Source organism: Hyposmocoma kahamanoa, unplaced genomic scaffold (assembly GCF_003589595.1).
Source record: "Hyposmocoma kahamanoa isolate Upper Pololo Valley unplaced genomic scaffold, ASM358959v1 66, whole genome shotgun sequence".
Classification (NCBI taxonomy): domain Eukaryota; kingdom Metazoa; phylum Arthropoda; class Insecta; order Lepidoptera; family Cosmopterigidae; genus Hyposmocoma; species Hyposmocoma kahamanoa.
The window spans coordinates 13240406-13263699 of record NW_020653854.1 but is presented as its reverse complement, the minus strand read 5'-3'; the positions used below and the strand labels follow the sequence as shown (position 1 = coordinate 13263699).

The following is a 23294-nucleotide window of genomic DNA, read 5'->3' as shown; positions in this document are numbered from 1 at the left end:
CGCTACGGATATTGACATACCATTGTACTGTATAAACTTGTAGTCGATAGTGCTGTACGTGCTATAAAGTAGCTACGCGTGTATCCGAACCTATTTATCTATGGTTATTTGTTCATTGTTTGACGTCGTCGTTTTGTTACTTAATTTATGTGAATAGGATTAATTGGAATAGAATAGAATAGAATATCGTTTACTGCAGCCAAAGTATAAATACACTTGTTACAAGGTAGTAAAAAAACCGACCTCAGCCGTTTGTGGAACATCTTTTTGCCAAATTTTACTGGAATCGGTTAACCGATAGTGGGTGGAAACGTGAAAACCAATAAACCGGATTCATCCGCTATTATAATAGAATATTTTCGTTAAATTTGAATGGGACCACTACTGTATCAGGGGTACGAATAATACGCTTTTTTTATAAGAAGTGCCTTTTGGTAGTGAATGAATTTTTTTGTTGCATTTTCATATTATTAGGCATTTCGTTGTAAATTATATTGGTCTGTGACATGGACCTTGTTTAAAGATTAATTTAGGATAATATATGGGATTGTATCAGGTGGTGTATGTAGAGTAGGTAGGTAGGTAGAGGACCCAGTGTTCTGGAACAAAATTAACTATGAATATATATCTCGGTCGTAATTGTTGCTTAAAAGCCCTTTTAATCATTTAGGATCAATGGCCCACTGAAGCGTCGGGACCCTGAGACACAGAAGTTGGTGCCTTCATTCAAAGGAAAAGTTTACACTTTCTAAAACTGTATAAAGAGATGACGGTCGGAGGATACCAACTGTCATACAGGGGTGTCGTCCTTGAGGATTTGGAAATAGTCTAGGCGCCGGCATTTGGTCAGTAGATATATCAATTGCAGAAGTAATCTAAAGTCCGATGACTAGCAAAACACTAAAGCGAGTGGCCGTTATTGGACTATTAGGTATCATCATGTTATGGCGTTCTAAAGAAAAGGCATTTATTTCGGCTAAGATATATACCTACTTACGTAATCTTTGTGATACTTAACATCATAAAATATTTACCTGAGTACATATTACAGATGATAAATTGAATAAATTTATTTCCATACGTAAATGGGCTATTTCCATTTCTATCTGGTTGCTTTGATCTGAATCGATATTTACATGGTGACACCGTAGCGTGTTTTTATTCGATACCGATCGGATTAGGACCGATTTACTTTGCATTTCATTTCAAAAAATAAAAAAGAAGACCTTAAGTAAACTATTACAATTACTGTAACGTACTACCAATAAATATTTTTTTTTAGGAATACGAATTTTCAATAATAGACACGAAAACATCAATAATAGACATTAATATTATATGGTGATAAAAATTGCATCAATGCAATTAGATACATGCTGAACAACTCACGTAGTACATAATTTACCGAATTTAAAAACAAAAACACATCTCCACATTTATTTTACAGGTCTATCAAACTCTGTGGGATGTCTCGAGAATGCAGGTCGTCGCGCCACAACAGATGGCGAAGTTGTGCGACTTGTTCGAAAGTCTGGTGCCATACCTCTCCTGGTTTCCAACACTCCAGAACTTTGCTTAGGATGGGAAACTACAAACCTATTAAGAGGGACGACTAATAATCCTTATTGTCTGAGCAGGACACCTGGGGGATCTTCGGGAGGAGAGGTAATTTAAGTGTGTTGGAAATGTTCCGGTACCTTAAAGGTGCTTTTCCACCGACGATGCGAGACGAGGATTGAAATTTCTATGGCAACATTTCAATTCTCACCTAGCGCATCTTCGCAGAGAAAAATAAATAAAAAGAAAGGCGAAATTACTAACTTCCAAAAGGGCAAATTTTCAGGGTCTATATGAATCCATATCATTGTCATAAATATGTATACATTGCATTTTTTATTAAAGTGTATTCAATTAGGACTGAATTTATCACCATTTTATAATCACTTTTAAAACTACGGAATTTGTTACATTTTAGTCGTAATGGTATCGTTTTCAAAAATATGAATACACAATGTAGTTGCAATATAATGTAAATACACTAGCGCAACTGGTTGTAAACTTTTTTGTGTGTATTTTGGTAGTTCGGGCGGCAACTAGGTTAAACTACCCTCAAATTTGTTTTTCTTATATGAAAAATAATATGAAAAAAAATTTAATACGAGTGTTGCCTTTAAATTTCGGGATTTGGCAACCCTAATGCTGCGATCTGGCAATCCACGTCTCTATTGTATAGCTTGACATTTTTGGCGACAAACCTAATCAAAACATTTTGTCATTCGAGCATTATTTGTGTCGTTTAAAATAATTTGAAAAATACATCTCGGTCAAATGGAATTAAGTCGCGAACATTTTCGTACGATTATTTTTTATAACTTTCGACATGGATTAACTCAACAAGACTGCATTGATGAACTTAATTCGACTTTTGACGATGAAGCTTCATGAAGAGCTGTTGTATATCGATAGTTTTCACTCGAGGCCGTAGTTTCTCTCAAAGACGAATTTCATGAAAATTGCCCAAAATCGGTTGTTATTTCGGAAAACATTGATGTTGTGCGAGAACAGATGCTGCAACATCGTTGTTCATTCAATATTGCATGACCATTTGGTCATCAAAAAGATTTGTTTGCGTTAGATCCCACATAATTTGACAGTCGCTCAAAATAAGGGTCACGTCGATAGGTCGAAAGAAATGCTGAAAAAACACGATCGCGGCGTTTCAAAAGACGTTTCGATTGCGTGAATCTACGCAAATGAGCCCGAAAATAAACAACAGTCGACTGTAGGGGTTTTTTAAGATGAGCCCAATCCTACGAAAGCTGTTCACACACGAAGCACTTTCAAGCAAATAGTCGCCTGTTTTTTCGGAAAGACTGGACATATCGCAATCATACCATAGAACAACGTAGAACGGTCAATTCTGAATGGTACGCAATCATTTGTTTGCCAGTTTTCAGTGAAGAAATAAAAAAGACCAATCGCCGAAGACGAATCATTCTTCACCACGACAATGCGAGGTCTTACACATCGGATCAAACAAGTGAATTTTTGAGCACTTAAAAGTCGGTTTGATGGATCGCCTGCCAAATAATCATGATTAGGGACCCAATGACATCTTTTTATCCCAGCACATCAAGAAAACATTCGAGGTCTACGTTTTTTGACACCTGAGAAGCGTTTGATGCATTTAAAACGCATGTTTTGGAGGTACCTCAATTTGAGTGGAAAAAGTATTTAGAAAATTAGTTTAAATGCATACACAAGTATATAGATCTTCTTGGGAAATATTTTTTGAAGCAATAAAGTAATTTTCTGTGATAAATATTTCTTATTATTCACTAATCCCGAAATATAAAAGGCAGCCCTCGTAATAATTGTCTTTGTGGTGCAGCGCAAATAAGGAAGTCTACCTTTACAGTGTTCTCGTGATAAATTATAGTAATTGCGGACACAATTTATTTTTTAACTAGAAGGTTATAGTTGCAAACGAAGCTTGACTACTTGGTACTTAGTATCGATAATAGATTACGTAAAAATGAATATTTTTTCGACTTTACAACTACTACGTTTACATTTCATTGCACGCGAGTGTACGTACGATTTCAGATGAAAAAAAAGATGGCTTCATCTGATTCTTCTTTCGTTTACATATTTAATGATAATAATTTATGGGACATGTTACTTCAGCCACGTGTTTATCGCTAGACCAGCATTAAATCGTCACTATCCACACTCACAGCGCGAGCTCGCAATTTTTGGTGGAAATAGGCCGGCGAGATTTCTATTCGCGTCTCGCCTCTTCTCGTCTCGCGTTGCCGGTGGTAAACCATCTTAAGGCACCAATTTAATGAGATTGATCTTTGCACCAAATAATATATTTTCCTAAAACATCTAAAATGGAATCTGCGTTATGGTACAGTCAAGAGCACGTAATGCCTAACACTTTGGACCTTCTTATCACAAGCGGCTCAGAGTCAAACAAGAATTAAAAGTCAATTTTGATGTGCTCTTAAAATAACTCGTATTTTTTATCACCTCATATATTTTGTCCTCTAAGTTTTTAACTTTATTTAATTATCTGAATAAATTATAGTTTTTGTATTGTTTTATTGACACTTTTAAAGAGAAAACCATCGTGAGACTCAGACATATTAACTAAAAATAACGGATAACTCACGTATTTAAGTCGAATTTTTGCTCGACATATTTTCGCATTGTGGTTCGCACGCATTGGTTCGAAACATGTCGAGCAAAAATTCGACTTAAATACGTGACTTATCCGTTATTTTTAGTTAATATATTGACACTCCCAGAAAAACGCTTTTCAAAATCTGGATTGATTTAACGCCGATGTGTTCATTGTAAAATAAACATTAATTGGAGTGTAACATATTTGTTATAGGGAGCATTACTAGCATGTGGAGCGGCGGCGTTTAGTGTTGCTTCAGATGTGGCTGGCTCGATACGGATACCTGCTGCTTTTTGTGGACTCTTTGGTCATAAGCCTACACCTGGTGAGTTCGTATTTTACAGCGGCAGAATTCCTTGAAAAAAATCGGCCAGGGAAATACTGCTACCATACCTATTTCTGTCGCCAAGCAGTAATGTGCACTACATCCGCCCGCACTACTTTGCAATTTAAAGCTCTGAGTGGCACTTCGACTGTTATGGGTAGGCGTGTCGCTTACCCTATAAGTCGTCACAACGTAAGAGGCTCAATTTGACAGCTAAGGAAAAAGATAATATGTAACTTTGAACACAATCAACGAAACAAAACAAACAATTAATTAAATTTTTATTGAATTGATATTCAATTATTTTTTGTGAAATTACTCCACTAGTTTGTTATAATTATTAATACAAAGATTAGGAAAGGAATTTTTTCTGAGTGTTCTTTGTATTAATAATTAAAACAAACAATTATTAAGTAATTGTGTTTAAAAAAAATACTTTAATTTTATTGAAGCATTATATATATAATGTGATAGAACTTATTTCAAGAATTATTTTCGTACGAATTCCGAAATAAATTTTTATACAATTTTGAGTTAGGCGACGGGGATTTTGAGGTAATACACTGCGCCCCGCGACGGTGCGCGAGGCGCGGAATCACGCGCGCGGTGGCGTAGACGCAGATCTGTCAACGCACGGTTTAATCTGCGCGGAGGCAGCGGTCTAGCGGCCCCGCGCTACTTAAAGTACTCGCTTTGTACCTGATCGCCGTAGTGATTACATGTAGCTGAGAACCTTCTTTGACAAGAATGGTTAATAATACAGAACTTATTCAGGACGCTGCAGTTATACTGTCTATTTGGTTTTTGTTTACTCTAATAAAAAGACACCGAAGATAACATTCGACTTCATTACAAATATTTAAGAAAATATGAAGATAAATTTATCAACTACACACGTATGTCAACTGAATCCTTTGCTTATTTGTTAGGGAAAATGCGAACGACAATTACTGGAATAGACACAAATTGATAAGTGCCGTACTCTGCGCCGGTTCGCCGCGCCACTGGGCGCGGGGGCGCGGCATGGCCGCGTGCGCCACGCGTTGTCTGTGTTCGACGGCACGTGTTTTCCATACAAACTAAGGTACTTCAGTACAACCTTAAAAAACGCACTGTGTTAATCGCCTTACGGCCGCTTTCTATATTTGATCCTGAATCTAAGATTGTTTTCTATACAGATTTTATTTATTTATTAAAGCCAAATATTGCATGTAATTAGACATATTTAAGTATTGTAAAGGAGGGAGGTTCTTTCTTCCGTTGGATGAGGTTACCAAAACAAGCCATGTGAAACTCCAAATGGTTCAGAAGATTATTATTTTTACCTTGTATGTCGCCAATACAATTTCACCCTATATGCGGAAGGTCCGGGCAGTTGTTCCCAGAAGGGACGCGACTCCTGGAAACCGTTCCGCGAGATGAGGTTTTTCACCCTATGTAGGGCGTACGAAATGTCAGAAGTAGAGGTGGGTGATAAATAACGTCACGATGAAAAATCACGATGATCCGCCGTCAAATAGTATCGCCGTGACTCGTTCCGAAGGAACGACGTTCCAAAGTCACATAGGTGTTCCTCCGCTCCAATAGCTATCCCCGTCACTCACATCACGACATACGTATTTGATACAATGCGCGATCTCCGTTCCGTGGTGACTAAGCGCCACTCGTTGTAGTTTTCTTCAAATCGGGCCATTTCGGCGATGGGAGTGAGTGAGTTAGGATGACTTTCTTTGCTCTCTCACAAGGGTTGTAGGTGCTTATTACTACTAGAAAGGGCGGATGAAAAAAATCTGCAGCAGTTACTATAAACCTATTTATTAACAAAGTAAAATGTTTTTGTATATTTGTTTTATTATAGGAAGAGTTGGTAATTTCTATTTATGTATAATCTACTTTGTGTATTCTACTAGAAATATAATGACATTACACTTTATTGCAATTATTAACAATCCAGAGTCGCATTAAATAAGTAACAAACAAAATTACATTAAATACATAATCAAATTTTTGAATGGAATTGAAACTTATTACAAAGGGAGTAAAAACTTAAATCATTCTATAAAAAACGGCTATAAGTATTAGAAAGAAGCCGCTGGCTATAACCGTATATCGTGATGTAAGTTATAGGCGTGACAAGGTCACGGAAGTAACAGTCGTGACAAAATCACGTGATTTTTTTTGGAACCGGAACGACAGCCACGGCGATAGAAATGTAACGGTATTCCCTATGTCTAGTCAGAAGATCCGGGTTCCCAAGAAGGGAGTCAACTCCTGGTTGCCTTACTGAGCTGTCTATATTCTCAAATTTCTCTTCACATTAACAAAATTGTGTTCGAGTAGCACCATTCGAGCTAAAATCGTAACACCGCGATTCAGAAATAACGCCAAATGGGTCAACGCCATCTAGCGGGTTCTTAGAGAACTAAAAGTGAACAATCTGGCTTAAGGCCGTCTATTAGATAAAGTAGGTTTGTAACAGTATTATATTCTTAAATCTTGCCAAATCTTGCTCTGGTTTCTTCAGATTGCCTGTTTGTTTGTATATTTTGATGATTGTTGTTAACGGTTATTTTGACATAGTGTTCTTGGAAGCGTACATATTATCGATATTCTGTTATTAAAATAATTCATTACGAGGTTTTTTATTATTTTATTATTATTATTTTTACTATTTCAAGTTTACCTACAAATCAAAAAAGAAAAAAGAATGGTTGGAAATCATACCGCCGTACAATAGTCGAATAGCCAAATATAAACATTGAATCAAAGACCATCTTCATTTATTTTATTCGCTTCATTTTGAAGAGTCAAATTTTAATATAACTTTGAATGTAACTAGATTACATGATAATGCAATTCCATCATTAGGTTTATAGGTAAATGATTTTATATTTAATTTAGATTAAACAAGATTCATTTACTAGGCATTCTCAGTTCCTGAAAACAAAATTATCCACTCGTTTCCGATTTTTTCCCACTGACAACTCTAACAACTAAAAATTCTTATTCTAAGAAGCCATCAATACAAAGACTATGTTGGTCTAACGTTACACTGTACACTGCCTATTTGCCTTGCCTTGCCTTGTCATCGTTCGCTGTCACTCGCCTAGCTGACCGAGTGAAGGCGAGCGCTAACGTGTATAGAGCTCGTTTGACGTGTCTTGTCACAACTCGCAGTCGCTCGTGACTCCTTGTCTCACTTCGGAGAAGTGTCGATTTTTCTGCACAAATCAAAGGCGCTCGGCCAATAGTAGACAATTGACTATAATCATTCTCATCATATACAAATTGAGTATAATCAGACATTTGCATGCTATTTAATATATGCGAAACATGTTTATACTAACACTGTCCTTGTTACATCTCCTGTTATACCATGTTTTAAGCTAATAAACGTATGATAATAATATTATTATTGATAATATTACTACTTTCATTTATTTCCAAAATTAAATGGAAGTATTAAAGATTCACTTAAATCAGTCACTGATATTAATTCTATGCCAATGCATAAATACAAAAAACTTACACCATTTGGAATCTGTTTAAAAATTTCTCTATGAAAATATGAATCTTGCGGTTGGAAATGTATAGGATTTATATTTCAAAGTTTTCTCTTTTTTATATACTCTCAAATTACAAAATATTAATTTTTTCATACAACATAGCCCATAACTTTAAAAATATTTATATTTTGATTTTTATAGGGATGTTAACATTGATAATATGATTGAAAATCAAAATGCATACAGGTGATACAAGTTCAACTGATGATTTTGGTTCATCTTCCGATGAAAGTGAATAAAAATTTCGATCACACACAAAATTTCAAATCGATTTCTCATGAGAATCGTTTAATATGGTTACCGATATGCTTAGTTCACATCCCAATTTACGTTGCAATGACAGGTGTCAAAGTGCCTCTTATTTTGTCACGACTGTAGACTTGTTCATCCCGTCACACGATATCATAAAAAAAAATATTTATACGTCTCCTGTCATTTGTCAACCTATTCGGTTATCGCGAGATAACTCCAATCAAAAGGTACTACTCCTGTTGCTGTGCAGGAAGATGTTGCCACTTCGATGTAAAAGTAATCCAAGAGATACTGAATTTAGGTCGCACCCGCTTTCTACAACTCTGTAAAATACACTATTTGCTGAAGATTTATATGGTATTTCAAAGAAACGACACGAACATTGATATCAACTATCAGAAGTAACTCCACCATAGGTTAATAACATTAATATCTTTTTCCTTTTAGGTGTAATATCAATAGAAGGCCACATCCCAACGTTGAGCGATGAACTATTCCCCCGATTCCTGACTGTAGGTCCGATGGTACGGCGCGCGGAAGATCTCCCCCTTCTTATGAACATTATGGCCGGTCGTAACAAACATATGCTACGTCTTGATGAACCTGTTGATATGAGTAAATTAAAGGTAAATTATTAAAATCGAAATCTAATCTTTTTAATCAATCAAATAAAATCTTTTTAATCACAACAGCTGTTCAGGCTTTATTAAGAACAGGATTTTGTTGTTTGTTGAACAGGATAGTGGTCATTGAAAATTTTCCGAAAAGTTTCAGAATATTTCTTTACTTTATTTTTCTGAAATTTGCCACCTTTACAAAGTTTTCGGATAAACATCACCATTAAATGCAACGGCAACCTCATTTATCGGAACCAAGTTGGCGCCCTCTGAGGGGCGAAACGCGATCTGCCAAAATTTGCGACAAATTCCGCGATAAATCGCTTAAATGCTTTTATACATAGCTGTGTTTAAATTGCCTTCTTTGTTACACATCGCTGCAGGAAGATGCTGTAATCCGTTCCCTAGATTATCGTACCTTGCTTCCTGAAACCCTTGTACCTAAATCGTCCAATGTAATATCTGTCAATATACCTCTGTTGATTCAGTGACTAAGGTTTGGTTGCTATATAAAAATGATGAGAATATTAAACAACCACAGAAATGAAATTTCGCAACAATCCACATGATGTTATTGTTTTATATAAAAAAAATACTCGAGTTGCAACGAATATTCGGCTTTATTCGTATTCGGCCTGTATTTTGCTATTCTGCCGAAAACCTAAAAAGAATACTACAGTTGCAACGAATATTCTGTTACTTTTCCTGTATTTTACTATTCGGCCGTCTACCTAAAAATAGTCGGAGAGAAAGAAAGGACAAATAATGTCAGAATAGAGTACTAATAACCTCAAAAGTACGTGGAATTACGTCTATTTGCTAAGTTTTATTGAGATATCCCCTAGTTCGCCACTATACAGGACTCGACACTGGAGATAATAAAAATCGGTTCTCACTACTCAAAGCATATTGAGAGAAAAACGCCTTGAATTGGAGAAATAGCAAAATCTACCATTAAAATAATTGCTCCTTAAGTAAAATTTAGGCGCTATTTATAAAAATGAATCTTCATGCGTGAACACCCTTAGAGGTGGATGATTTTCTTCAAAATGAAATGGGACCACTATGGAAGTACCTCCTTTCCAACAAAAAAATAATCATGAAAATCGGTTCACAAATACCGGAGTTATCGCGTAACATACATACAAAAAAATAATGTCGAATTGAGAACTTCCTCCTTTTTTGAAGTCTGTTAAAAACGGTAAATTATCGTGTAATTTTTATTAATGCTGAAGATACATTGTAAGTTCGAGAAGAAAGCCTTATGTTTCGCTGTATCTAAAAGGTCAAAGGTAGTGTAACTTAACTAAATTATTTTTCGAATCAAAACTTCCTACTTGTTATGAAGATTAGTCAAGGTGAAAGAATTCCAATCAAGTACTTGTTATTTGCAAGCAATATTTTTTTTAAAGTTAATCAAACTGATGTGAAATAAAAAATTTCAAGTACAAACTTGAAAACTAATGTATCTTTTTTGTTTCATTAATCATTACACAATATGATTTATCATAACTGAAGTTAATTTTCCTAAGTGCAATTTTCCGCTGAATATTCGGCTATTCGGCCACGCTCCTGAATGAATATCGATGTTCGATCTGAGACCGAATATACTATTTGTTGCGACACTATAAATTACTTCTGCAAACATTTTTTTTTTGTAAATTTATGAGTAACAAATTTTATTATGAGCTACTAGGAGCTGCCAGACCTCTTACCATGTTACTTAACTCGGTAAAATACGATAAACAGTCAGACAAAAAAGTTACGTTTGCGTGTGATATTTGTTTTTTCTCATGGCTCCACAAAGGCCTCATTTGAATAATGCTTTGTTTTTCACAGATATACTACATGACAGAAGCAGGATCCTCGCTAGCTCTGATAAGAGTTCACCAGAGCATAAAGGATATGATCATCAACGCGGCTAACTATCTGGTAAAAGAGTGCTCCTCTCAATTGTGCCAGGTAGGTATGTTTTACAATTCTGTGTTGAGTTCAAAAATATATTTTTAACAAGTAAACATAAAAAATCAATATTTAAATGTTTTCTTACAGGAAAAATTCAGTGAATTAATAGACTCGGTGGAAATATCAATATCGGTGTTCTTCTCGATGAAAGATATTCCAAATATGCTACAAGACCCTGCTAATCCTAAGGTGAGACGAAATGATTATCACTAGTTAGATGTGTCTTACCACAGCATGATTTATTATTACTATCCCTATATTTCATTGACCATGGAACGTGTAACCGTTGCGATATAATTATATAGCATATCGTGATATGTAAATTGTAATTGGTCATAACCATTTAGTAAAAGGGCCCATTCATTTATCCTGTCCTGCAGTTCGCCCAAACGTCCGCCGGGTGAATGTAGTCGCAACGTGCAATTCATAATCTTGCATTACACCGGCTGACGGCAAGACGGACAGCAAGGCAGGATAATAAATAGGCCCTTTTGATAACTACGAAATTTTTTTAATCGTAAGGGGCAAAGTTTTGTTAGATGCATAGATTTATTATAACCATAGATTGGCCCTGAATATTGGAGACGAGACCAAAACAAAAATACATCTGAGTGCGTGTAATGTGCATGTGTGCCAGATAAATAGTGTTGCGCCATCCACTGATTTAACTTTAATATCGATTAACATATTACACCGGCATTTCACTTCGTCGCATTCACCAAAATGTCTTATCGCAAAACGCCGAGACGTTAATTAACTAATTAATAAATGATAAAAATGGAAGTAAATTAATTTGCTACTCCGCGAACCCAGTGAAGGTTAAATCGTGCAAAATAGCTGCGCTTGTGTTGAATATTTTTTCATGCAGTTAATTATCCCATTCGCATAAAATTAATAAAATAAATAACACAAGGGCAACTATAGTCACAAACCACCACCAAAAATATACCCGACACGTGTTTCGCCTCTCCACGAGGCATCCTCAGGGGCTGTTGACTTCTCGACGCTCGGCCGAAGACTATTTTGAATGAATAATGTGTAAAACAGAACCAGAACGTAGCTTTACTCTTTGCTTGCCTCTAAAGGAAAAGCATTTTTTCCTCAAAGTGTTTGCTGCATATTTTTGAAAACTTTTTGGGAACCCAGTCTTCTCTCTTTAGAATTATAAGCCATTTCTGTCGTACTTCAACGTTTTGAGGAAATCTGAATCAACAACAATAATTAACAAAAAAATGGGTGCCTCAACTACGCTATTAAAAGAAATTTTCTTTTTAATGTAGACAAAAAATAATACACTAATGCTTAATTAAATATAAAGCACTAAAACCAGAAATTTCTGATTCAATAATGTTAAGTATGAAGATGATTTCGGCTGTATGCAAGCCACGTCTTAGCCTTTCTTTTTTTCAGTTAATGACATCTCGATAACATATTATCGATTGCGTCAATCTCTATGAAAGTGGGGTTATGAATTTCAGAAATTCACGTTTTTGATATATTTTGTAATTGAATTCGTATACATACATTTGGGTTATAAATGTACTTGAATGGTATAATTTTACGGATATATTTATGTAAAAAACTTTTGTGGCAGTGCTTTTAGACAGCTAAAAATTTAAATAGTACTTACATGTGAAATGTACAATTCTGCGAGTTTTCCTTTTTAGATTAGTTACATCCGGACACTGTACACGTTACCATGATTAATAAACGTCCGTTTAACACTATTTTAAAACCAATTATTTTTCAAAAATAAACGAAAGTTGTTTCGTTGTCAGCCATTGACTTACAAATAAATGGACGTCGGGTCCGCACTAAAAAGTGTCCGAACTTACAGGGCGTTAAAATCGTATACAGAGCGTCAATCACGCTTTAGTCTTCGTTTGTTCGACTGACAGCGCGCTTGTCAATGATGCCGTATTGTATTGTATAAAACCTTGTAAAAATTACTCAACTAAAGTGAAAAAACAGGATGGTATATCATGTTTTCAGTAAGTACTACATTGTGTAATCATAATTATCATTTAAAAGTGTTATTTTAGGCACTAGTATAAATAGTATTTAATTTATATTTAAACTAATCGTAAATATAATTTACAAAAGCAATCAAAATAATCAAATAGCTAACTGTCTCTTTCCGACTCATTGCTTGCGTAAAAGACTGAACGAGACCTCTCTCTCTCTCTCATCTTAGCGTTGTCCCGGTTGCGTCCTCAGCAGGGTTGCTGCGGAGCCCGGGGTCCGCTTTCCTACTTTTTCTCCTACACTTTGCACGGTCTTCGGCATCCTTAGTGGTGAGACCATTGGCACGCATATCACCCTTGGCGACGTCAAGCCAGCACTTCTTGGGTCTGCCCCTTCTACCGGGGCCCGGCAGAGGTGGCATAGCCAGACATTTGTTTCCCACGTAGCATGCCGGTTTCCGTAAGATGTGGCCGTACCAACGTAGGCGGCTTTCTTGCAGTTTATCTGCAATGTCACGGACATGAAGGCTGCCGCGGATGCGGGAGTTTCTGACACGGTCTTTCCGTGAAACTCCACACATCCAGCGCAGCATCTTCATTTCCGTGACACGCAGCTCCTGCTTATGACGCTCAAGTACGGGCCACGTTTCACTGCCATATAAAAGGACAGGCCTAATGATGGATTTATAGACCTGTCCTTTCAGCTTAACCGGCATCTTGGGGTCACAAATTACACCAGTCACCTCACGCCACTTTGCCCAAGCGGCTGCGATTCGGGCTCTGACGTCGCAGTCGATGTCTCCGGACGCGCTAAGTACAGATCCCAAGTATTTAAACTGGCCCGTAGGCTCGACCGCGTCTTCGCCTATGCGTACGGGTAGGGGATCTGTAGCGTTGCAGACCATGTACTCAGTCTTCGCCACATTTAGTCTCAGACCGCCGTTCTCAAGCGACTCCTTCCACACATTCACTCGTCGTACCAGTCTCCCTCTATCCGCATCCGCCAGCGCGATATCGTCAGCGTACATAAGCATCCACGGGGGTTGCTCATGCGTGTCTCGGATGGAGCTTGAGACCTCGTCTAATATCACGCTGAACAGATAGGGACTGAGAACTGAGCCCTGGTGAACTCCGACTGTGACAGGGAAGGGTTTAGTGTCACCAACAGCAGTCCTAACCATGGATTCGGAATCGCGGTACATGTCTCGGATGATGTCAATATAAGCTTCTGGTACCCCTTTGGATCTCAGTGCCCACCAGATCATTACACGGGGGATACAGTCGAAGGCCTTCTGCATGTCAAGAAACATGAAATGCAGAGGCGTATTCTTCAATCTGTATTTCTCCATGATGACCCTTAGGGCAAAAACAGGATCCATGGTCCCAAGACCAGGCCGAAACCCATATTGACCCTCCGAGACAGCACTCTCCTGTCGGATCCGAGAGTCTATTATACGCTCGAAGAGCTTCATGGTGTGGGACATGACCTTTATGCCCCGATAATCGCCACACTCCTGCACCGATCCCTTCCCTTTGAAGACTGGAGTGATAATACTCAGTCTCCATTGGTTAGGGATTTTACCGGTGAGGAGCACGCGATTAAAGAGGCCGGTAAGGATGCCCACACCACGGGGACCCATTGCCTTCCAGGCCTCGATGGGAACCCCATCGGCTCCGACAGCTTTCCGATTCTTCATGCGACGAAGAGCTAAGTGGACTTCCTCAGGCGTTACCGGTCGCACTAGTCCCTGATTCGGAGGGAGGACCGGTGGCTGCACCTCTCTGTGCTGCTGATTCAGCAGCTCGTGGAAATATGAGCGCCATCTCTCCTTCACCGCGTCGACCTCGCATATAAGGTTGCCATGAGGGTCTTTAATGCAGCGACACTTGGAAATATCTTGTGCCGCTAAGACCCTCGAACGTGCCAGCTTAAAGATAAGCTTCTGCCCCTCAGACGATTCCAACTTGTCATACAACGGCTGCAAGTGGTCCCGTCTGGCTCTGGCTACAGCTTTCTTAGCGGCACGTTTGGCATCCCTATATGCGTCGCGGTCTTCAGAAGATTCGGACGCTTACCACGTTTTGAAGAGGGCTTTCTTCACCCTCACCTCCCTCTGGACTGTGTCGTTCCACCACCAAGTTTCTTTGTCACATTTGCGACCACCCTTGGACAAGCCCAGCACCGCTTTCGCCGCCTCAGATATGGCAGCCTGAATGTTGTCCCAGTGGTTCTGGACTAGATCACCTTCAGATGATCCATGACAAGAAGACGGTGTTGCGCAGTGAGACTCTCACCTGGTATGACCTTGCAGTTGGCCACTTTGCTGATATGGTGTCTCCTGGTGAGTACGAAATCGATTTGGGTGGCGTGTCCGCCGCTCTTATAGGTGATTAAATGCTCGGGGTTCTTTTTAAAGAACGTGTTCACGATGGCGAGATCGGCCGCCGCACACGTTGTGAGGATGTCTCCTCCCTCCGCGTTGCGACTGCCGTACCCGTAGCCACCGTGGACCCGCTCGAACCATTCACACGCCTCACATGACCGTTCAGGTCGCCACCCAAGACGACTGCCTGAGACAAAGGAATGGCACTCAGCACTTCCCCGAGTTGATCCCAGAACCTCGCCCTGTCCGTGTCGCTGCAACCGGCCTGAGGTGCGTAGGCGCCTATCAAGTGGGTCACGACCCCTTCGATAAGCACCCTCACTACCATAAGCCGGTCGCTAAAGCGTTTCACTTCCAGGACGTGATCGTGAAACTCCTCGGAGAGCACCACGGCCACCCCGTTCACGCCCCCAGGAGCACCGGTGTAGATCAGCTTGTAGCCATTCCCAATGAGCCGGGATCTGCTGCCTTTCCACCGAGTCTCCTGCAGGAACGCCACGGCGACCCTCCGCCTGGAAAGCACGTCTGCTAGCTCCCTCGCGCGTCCAGTCAGCGTGCCAATGTTCCACGTGGCAAAGCGGAGCTTCCTGTGATGGGTAGGGGCTCGCCTCTTTAACCGTGCCCACCCTTGACACGGTAGCCCTAGTCCACTTGCCACAGAAGTCGGGCGAGGCTCCTGCGCGCCGTTTTGCGGCGGCGCCCTATCCCTATGCCATATCCTTCTGTTGACTTCCATAAGTTGATGTGGCGGTGTTGGTTTTTACGGGAGCGACTGCCGTCTGACCTCCCAACCCCCGAAAGGGAAAACCCCTCGCTAGAGCCTCGTCCGTCTATCAGCAGGCGCACCACTTGCAGGTGAGGTTAGCTTGGGCTCCAAGATGTAGGTGGAGCCCCCAAAACGCCCAAAAAAAGACTGAACGAGACCAATCACGTCAATTTCAATTGTTTGAAACACAAGCGTTTCAAATATTTAGAACAAAAATTTCATAAAGTCGCTTTGATGCTAATGTTATTATTAAAATATTTTTGAATGTTAGTAATACTTTCAAATATTGTTGTTCTCTTTCTACGGCTCGGGGTTACGAGTCAAAAGACCGAAAATACATTTGCCCGAAATAACGTTTGCATGAATTTCCATAATCCCGAAAGTATTTTTTTAGGTTTTTCGGGAGAAATATGTGTATGGCCTACATTTATTTCTCCCGTGAGTTTTGGTGTAATTTGTGGTGGTCTATTATGTGTGTCCATGGCACCCGCGACACAGGGTGTTCCTAATGCGGGGCAATGTTGAGTGTGTGCGTTATTATAATAATTATTATTAATTAGTACCTAAGTGTTTATTTTGGAAAGCGTTTCTCTTGCGCAACCAATATCGCGCATTTTAATTTTGTAATTATCTCACAACGGCAAATACCCTACTACCGTCATAGCCGTACTTTTTCATGCACAAGAAACATTTGCAAGAACTATGAGCTGTACGACTATGCCTGTTGCCGGAATCAACCGTCGTCAGTGATAAACCGTAATAATTATATTGAATCAATGTAAGCACTACGGCATATAGAAAAGTGATGACGTTTTTGAGCGCTGTATAATTTCAGTACTATGCACGAACGGGTTAAGAAAAGAAAGGAAACCAGAGCTGATGCAAGCTTGATAAAAGACCATAATATTAAAGCTTTGGTATGTGATTACATCAATGAGTGAAAAAAAAACACTGCATAATAATACAAATAGCAACAACCTTGATAGCCTAACGGTTTTCAATGTGGGCACTGGATGAGAAGTTCCCGGGTTTGATACCGGTAGGATCAATTTAACAAATTAACCAATTTGGGAAATGAACTTTTCTAAATGGTTCTGGTCTTGGTATTCTATTGTAAAACAATCATCTGGTTTGAAACTAGGGAACTCTCCGTACATACTCCCCATGAGTATCAGAGCAACAGAATCCCAGAGCAGAACCAATTTACAAAAGTTCATTTCCCAAATTGGTTCTACTGGGAATCGAACCTGGGACCAAGAACGATGGAATTTATTCCGGGGCCATAACTCAGAACACCCAAGCCAAAACAACATTCGAAAAGTTCACATTTAGTTTTGTAGTTGATTGAGCTGATTTTTTACGGTTTTTAAAAAAATTCTCGAAAAACTCGAGAAATCGGGTACGAGAATTCTCGGAACTCAAGAAAAAAAAGTCAGACACCCTAGCTCGTAATAAATGGCATAGTATAAAATTCAACATTTACGAACAAAATATATTTATAAATAATAAAGGCTACTCCATTATACCTGTGTTCAAGTAGTTTTGACTAGAAACTACATATGGTGCATTTTGGTAAGTTTCCAGTAGAAGCTGAATATGGTGTTTTTTTGCGCCTTTCAATTGTTGCAAGCAAAATTAGGCAGTACTGTAATGACATTACAATTTAAATTCAACGTTTTAGCTTTTTCATATTCCTTTACATGTCACTACGTTTCAATAGGTTGACTTGGGACATTTTTTTCGTGGTTTTTGTATTAGACCCGTCGTCCTTTTATTTGTAAGTCAATGTATGTGATAATGTATAATCACTCACCTATAATAACTTACATAATCGATGCTATATACCTAAAGTGTGTATTGTACATAAGTCAATTACGGGAACAAATAAATTAAATCTAAATTCATGAACAAACATCGTACTTAAATATATACGAAACATTTTCACTTCCCAGTCATTACATAACTTGCCTAGTTACTTACAAGTAAATAACCGCGTAATAACTTATATCGGGTGTATAGGAACAATTATTTTGGTATAGCTGTAACGTTTTTCTTCTAATACAACTTGAAAGCAAGGTTTTATTACTTTGTACTAAAATTATTAAGAATTAATAATTTAATAACTTTTTGATACATGATTAATGAAGCATAAAAAAGTAGCTCTTAAAAATTAAGAAATCCCTTTTGGTAAATAGGTCAACTGCGCTGTTTTTACTTATACACAATGTTTTACTTTTGCTTCGTAAATATATATCTATCTTCATAGATGTTCAGATGTTCCTTCTGTTTCACTAAAGAAAAAACTCATCAGTGCTAAATTGTCTATCCAATTTCAAAGAGCTGCCGTCAAACTGTCTGGGTTGGTAAGGATGTCGACCTCGGCCAATCAATATGCTGCACCTTTGAACTATTCTTTTACTCTTTAGCTTATGAAGATTGGAACATTCGAGATTATTTATTATTACCGGCGACATTGGATACTGTGTGTTTGCCTTGTGTGAACTTTGTGGATTCGTTAGTGTTGCTACATTTTTCTCCTGAGTTTTCAGTAGTTTTGAAAATAATTATTTTTGTTTAAAAATCAGGTTCCTGGCATTGTTTGTGATGACCTGTCGTTGTACAATGAAAATGACGATGAAATTAAATATGTACGTACTCATAAGCCGCGTATGCTACAAGTAAACTCATTTTGATACTTCCTTTTGTAGTAGTTACTATTATGGTTGTATGTACTGATTAGCCAAATTGAAGTATTTATTTACATCGTGGAATTTATATCACAGTACCTTAATATTGTGTGATAACGTAAGAAAATATCCCTCTTTTTCAATTTTACAGTGTGAAAGGAGCTTATTTATGGAACTTTTAAAAAGTATCTTCGGCGGTGGAACTCGGTCATTGCAGGCATTGGGTTTTACAGTAATAAACAAAACTCGTTTATTCATACCACAATCACGACGTCCTGCTTATAACGGAATGGCCAAATATCTACGGGAGTTGATGACGGTATTTGATTTTTACAGTTTAAGTAACTAAAAATTTTAATATGAAGCTAGAAATTAAGGTGTGAAATGTACGTATACCGGGTGGAAATTTGTAATTCCACCTGGAGGGAAAGTACTCTAAATACTGGAGATAGACATTTTTACTTAAAGGAAACATTCCTTTATTTTTTAAGAAGTAAAACTGCATTCATAGATTTTCGGAAATTTCTAGCAACACGCGGGAATCGAACCCGCTTTAATGTGAAAAAAATGCAGCTGCACTTTTATTGCATCGATCGATAGGGTTAATTATAAGAATAAAACCTCTCACAAAATTGGTTAAGTAAATGAAAAAAAAAACATGAAATCTTAACGTATTTTAATAAAATGAAAAAAATGGTAATCTAACTAATTAGTTGCTCGAATTTTCTTGGATACACAAATCTAATCTTTTAACGAATTCATTTTGAGTAACTTTTAATAACGTGTTGTGATGAATTGTATTACAAATCGTATTCTGAACCTCAGCCTTCAACTCGTTTACACTCGCATAGGATTTAAGGTAAATTTGATTTTTAACATATCCCCACAAAAAAAATCTAAAGAGGAGAGGTCTGGTGATCTCGCAGGCCATCTGATTGTGCCGTTTGTACCAATCCAGGTATTAAAATGGTTACTAATGTAGGCAGTAGTGACTCTGCTGTTATGGGCTGGAGCGCCATCTTGCTGCAGAATTATTCGATTTCGCTCTTCTTCGGATAAAACATTTAAATCATTTCTTAAGAGATCCAGTATTTCAAGATACTTGACATTGTAAAAGTGCTTTAACTTGACCCATTGAATTTATAACTCCAGATTTCATGGTTTGTAAGAGAGATTTCACCCTCATAATTAACCTTATCGATTGATTTAATAAAAGTACAGGATGCATTTCTTTAAAGATTTTAGCGGGTTCGATTCCCGCGTGTGGCGAGCAATTTTCGAAAATCTTTGAATGCAGTATTATTTCTTTTTAAAAATAAAGGAAAGTTTCCTTTAAATAAAAATTTCCATCTCCAGTATTTAACGTACTTTCCTTTCAAGTGGCATTACAATTTGCCACCCTGTATAATTGTTTTTTTATTTCCAGAAAACACTTGGCGATAACGGTGTTCTTCTTTACCCTGTATGTAACGGACTGGCTCATTACCACCATCAGGTGTTCTTGCGGGCTTCTGGCGTCATGTATACGATGATTTTCAATATTTTGGGAATGCCTGCCACCACTGTGCCCATGGGCTTGTACAAAGGCCTCCCTGTTGGAATTCAAGTAATTGTCACATATTTTTATGACTTTCACGAAAATAACCGCGCACTATTTAAGATAAACCATATTGAGGATATGAGTAATTTAGTCCTTAACGTATCTCTCTATTTTTGTTACAGGTAGTCGCAGCTCCAAATCAAGATAGGTTATGTTTGGCAGTCGCTAAAGAACTTGAAAAAGGCTTTGGGGGTTGGCGACCTCCTCAGTAAAAATGTGCAAAATGTAGGGTTAGTTGCCACAAAATTAACAAATCAAGTATCAAACCACAAGTATGGCGTGGTTGATTTTCTACTGGGAACTTATAGGGTTTAAGACTTAATGTTTTAATCGTTTCAGCTATTTTATACGTCTATATTAAATGTTAGACCAATTAAATTGGTAATTATTATGTAATAGCGAATATTTAACAATATCATGTTTATATTTATTTACATATTATCTAATATGTCTTTCATGTAAACTTGATCGCATCTCCACTTATTACAGTTGTGTATATTTAAATTGGTGTAAAATTTTCATTACCTACTTCATATTATTTCGTTTTAATTTAAACATTATAGTTTTGTTTTTTTTTTCTAAAATTAAGATTAGTGTTGCACACAAACGGCAACAGGGAGAAACCTTAACTAAAAATTAATTTAATTCAAATATTAATCTCCCTCTCGCATGTGTCCGAATGCCAACATACCCATTGTTTATAGTAATATAAATATTAATTATAAAGTATGCGCACTGTTATTAAATCAGAGTATTTTCAATTAGAAGCGCTGTAACTTATAATATTGTGTACTTATAACTAACTGTGTACTGCATCTTACAGGCGTTTTGAAAACTGTATGTTTCTACACAATGACTTGTCTAACTTATTTGTGTAGAATAGAAATCTTATAGTTTGTATACATGCTCTTTAGACTGTAATTTTAAAAAATATAATAAACCAAGATTATTGTTTTTCGAGTCTTATTGCCGCCTTCGATGAAGACCTGATGACTTTTCGAATTTATTTATTCTTATATGAATGATCATTATGCCAGCCTGTGTAACGCATCCTGTAAGGTGTAACCTTACCGGATAGCCTTCCAGATTTTTTTACTTAACAATAATAAAATTAATAGTCAATAGAATTGACGTTAATTTATACCCGTATTCGCTCGTGACCGTCAGGATGGTTGGTCGCCTGTGGCGCCTGGCACTGAGTGTATATTCAAGAATTGCTACCTTTTGTAAATAATTGCTATCTACGATATATTCTGAGAATTAAAAAAAAAAATTGTCCAGCCATTCAGACGTCAGGATGGCTGGTCGCCTCTTTGTTCAGCATGAAGGGAGCAAATTTTTCCGAAGTATGTATTACCAATAATTGCTACCTATTTGCTACCTTCACGAATTAAAGGTATACGCTTCATATCTACATTAATTTAAAAAATATAACCGATTGAAAATTTTGCGAAAAAGTGCCTGACTAAACTAAAAAAGCAATTGTTAAACGCCTGCCCTTTATATTATGGCAATAAACAACTAAAAACTTTTGCTTTTTTAGATTAGTCAGGCACTTTTTCGTAAAATTTTTAATCGGTTATATTTTTTTAACTAATGTAGATATGAAGCGTATACCTTTAATTCATGAAGGTAGCAAATAGGTAGCAATTGTTGGTAATACATACTTCTGGAAAATCTGCTCCCTTCATGCTGAACAAAGAGGCGACCAGCCATTTACAACAGCCAAGTAAAAAAATTTGACCAGCCATCCTGACGTCAGAATGGCTGGTCAAATTTTTTTTAATTTCTCAGAATACATCATAGGTAGCAATCATTTTTTTTTTTTTGACGGTCACTATTCGCTCGCATGGAAATTATATCCGAATCTGTTGTATTTTGGAAGCATCCGCATAATTTGATATTTTTAATAATTTTTACCTGTACTTCGTAGAGCATGTGAAGGTTGATACTTAAGATTTACTTCCAAGTGTGCCTTGTGTGCCAGTGTGACCATGGTTAAGTTTTTGAAATTTGACTAGCCAGAAAAAAAGTCGCTATTTAGTCGGTTCTAGTCGCAAAGAACTCTATGCCGCTTGCGATAAGAACGGTCCAAAGTACACACAAAGTGTCAAGCTTGACGTGCTCTTGACTGTACATACAGAGACAGTTTCAACATTCAAGCCATACATTTGCATGTCGATATTGACTTATCGATGATTATGGTACAACACTAAAGTAATCCGCCATAGGGGGTATACAATTTTGGTCTGTAGGTACGTTTATTCCGTAGATAGTTCCTTTCCTTTATTTTTTTCCTTCCTCTTCAGATACAGAGTCAAGATCACGGGCAAGAAGCGAAGGCGAAGAATTTCAGTTATGTTACGTAGTTTTCTATGGCCCAGAACACGTTCGGTAACTTTGACACATTTGATATATTAGTCTAGGGAATAGGGAAATAAATTATTTTTTTTTTTGTATAAAATCAACTTTAAGCAACTTCAAAGTAATAATCGAGCAGATTTAGTTCACTCTGAAACAACCGGTCATAATCATTAAAATTGCTTGAATTTTAATCTTTTGAACAATAATTATTTCTTTTATATTGAGGGTCGTATTCCAGAACTCTACTCAATGCCCAAGTCAGGACTTCAGTATTGCAGTGAGCACTGAAAATCATACTCAAGTCCTTGCCATTAGGGCCGTATTTCCAGTGCTTGAAATCATACTCAAGTCTGCTCAAATCCTGACTTAAGTATTGCAGTAAGCACTGAAAATCATACTTAAGTCCTTGCCGTTAGGGTCGTATTTCCAGTGCTTGAAATCATACTCAAGTCTGCTCAAATCCTGACTTGAGCATTGAGTACAGTCCTGGAATACGACACTAAGTCTGCCTTCATAATTTTATTTGTAAATCTTAATTTATAAAAATTAATACCTATTATTTTAAAAAGATATAGGTAATTACTGTAATCTTACTGAGTGACTCAGTGTGTAGTG

General features: G+C 37.6%; 1 protein-coding gene across 5 annotated transcripts in view; it reads left to right on the top strand.

Annotated features, from left to right (window-relative positions):
• The window catches only part of LOC113231641 (fatty-acid amide hydrolase 2-A-like), a 44388-nt gene extending 21504 nt beyond the window's left edge, over positions 1-22884 (top strand). For 2 of the 5 annotated variants that reach the window (XM_026466064.1, XM_026466062.1), the window contains exons 4-12: positions 1448-1665; positions 4403-4514; positions 8780-8958; positions 10789-10911; positions 11002-11103; positions 18614-18706; positions 18867-19034; positions 20142-20321; positions 20438-21172. In XM_026466064.1, coding sequence (XP_026321849.1) covers positions 1448-1665; positions 4403-4514; positions 8780-8958; positions 10789-10911; positions 11002-11103; positions 18614-18706; positions 18867-19034; positions 20142-20321; positions 20438-20527 — 1265 coding nt within the window. In that variant the 3' untranslated portion in view covers positions 20528-21172. Of the gene's footprint in view, positions 1-1447; positions 1666-4402; positions 4515-8779; positions 8959-10788; positions 10912-11001; positions 11104-18613; positions 18707-18866; positions 19035-20141; positions 20322-20437; positions 21173-22624 lie in introns of those variants that run through there. The other 3 variants (XM_026466063.1, XM_026466065.1, XM_026466066.1) reach the window with 3 other exon arrangements.
• Positions 22885-23294: the final 410 nt, after the last annotated feature.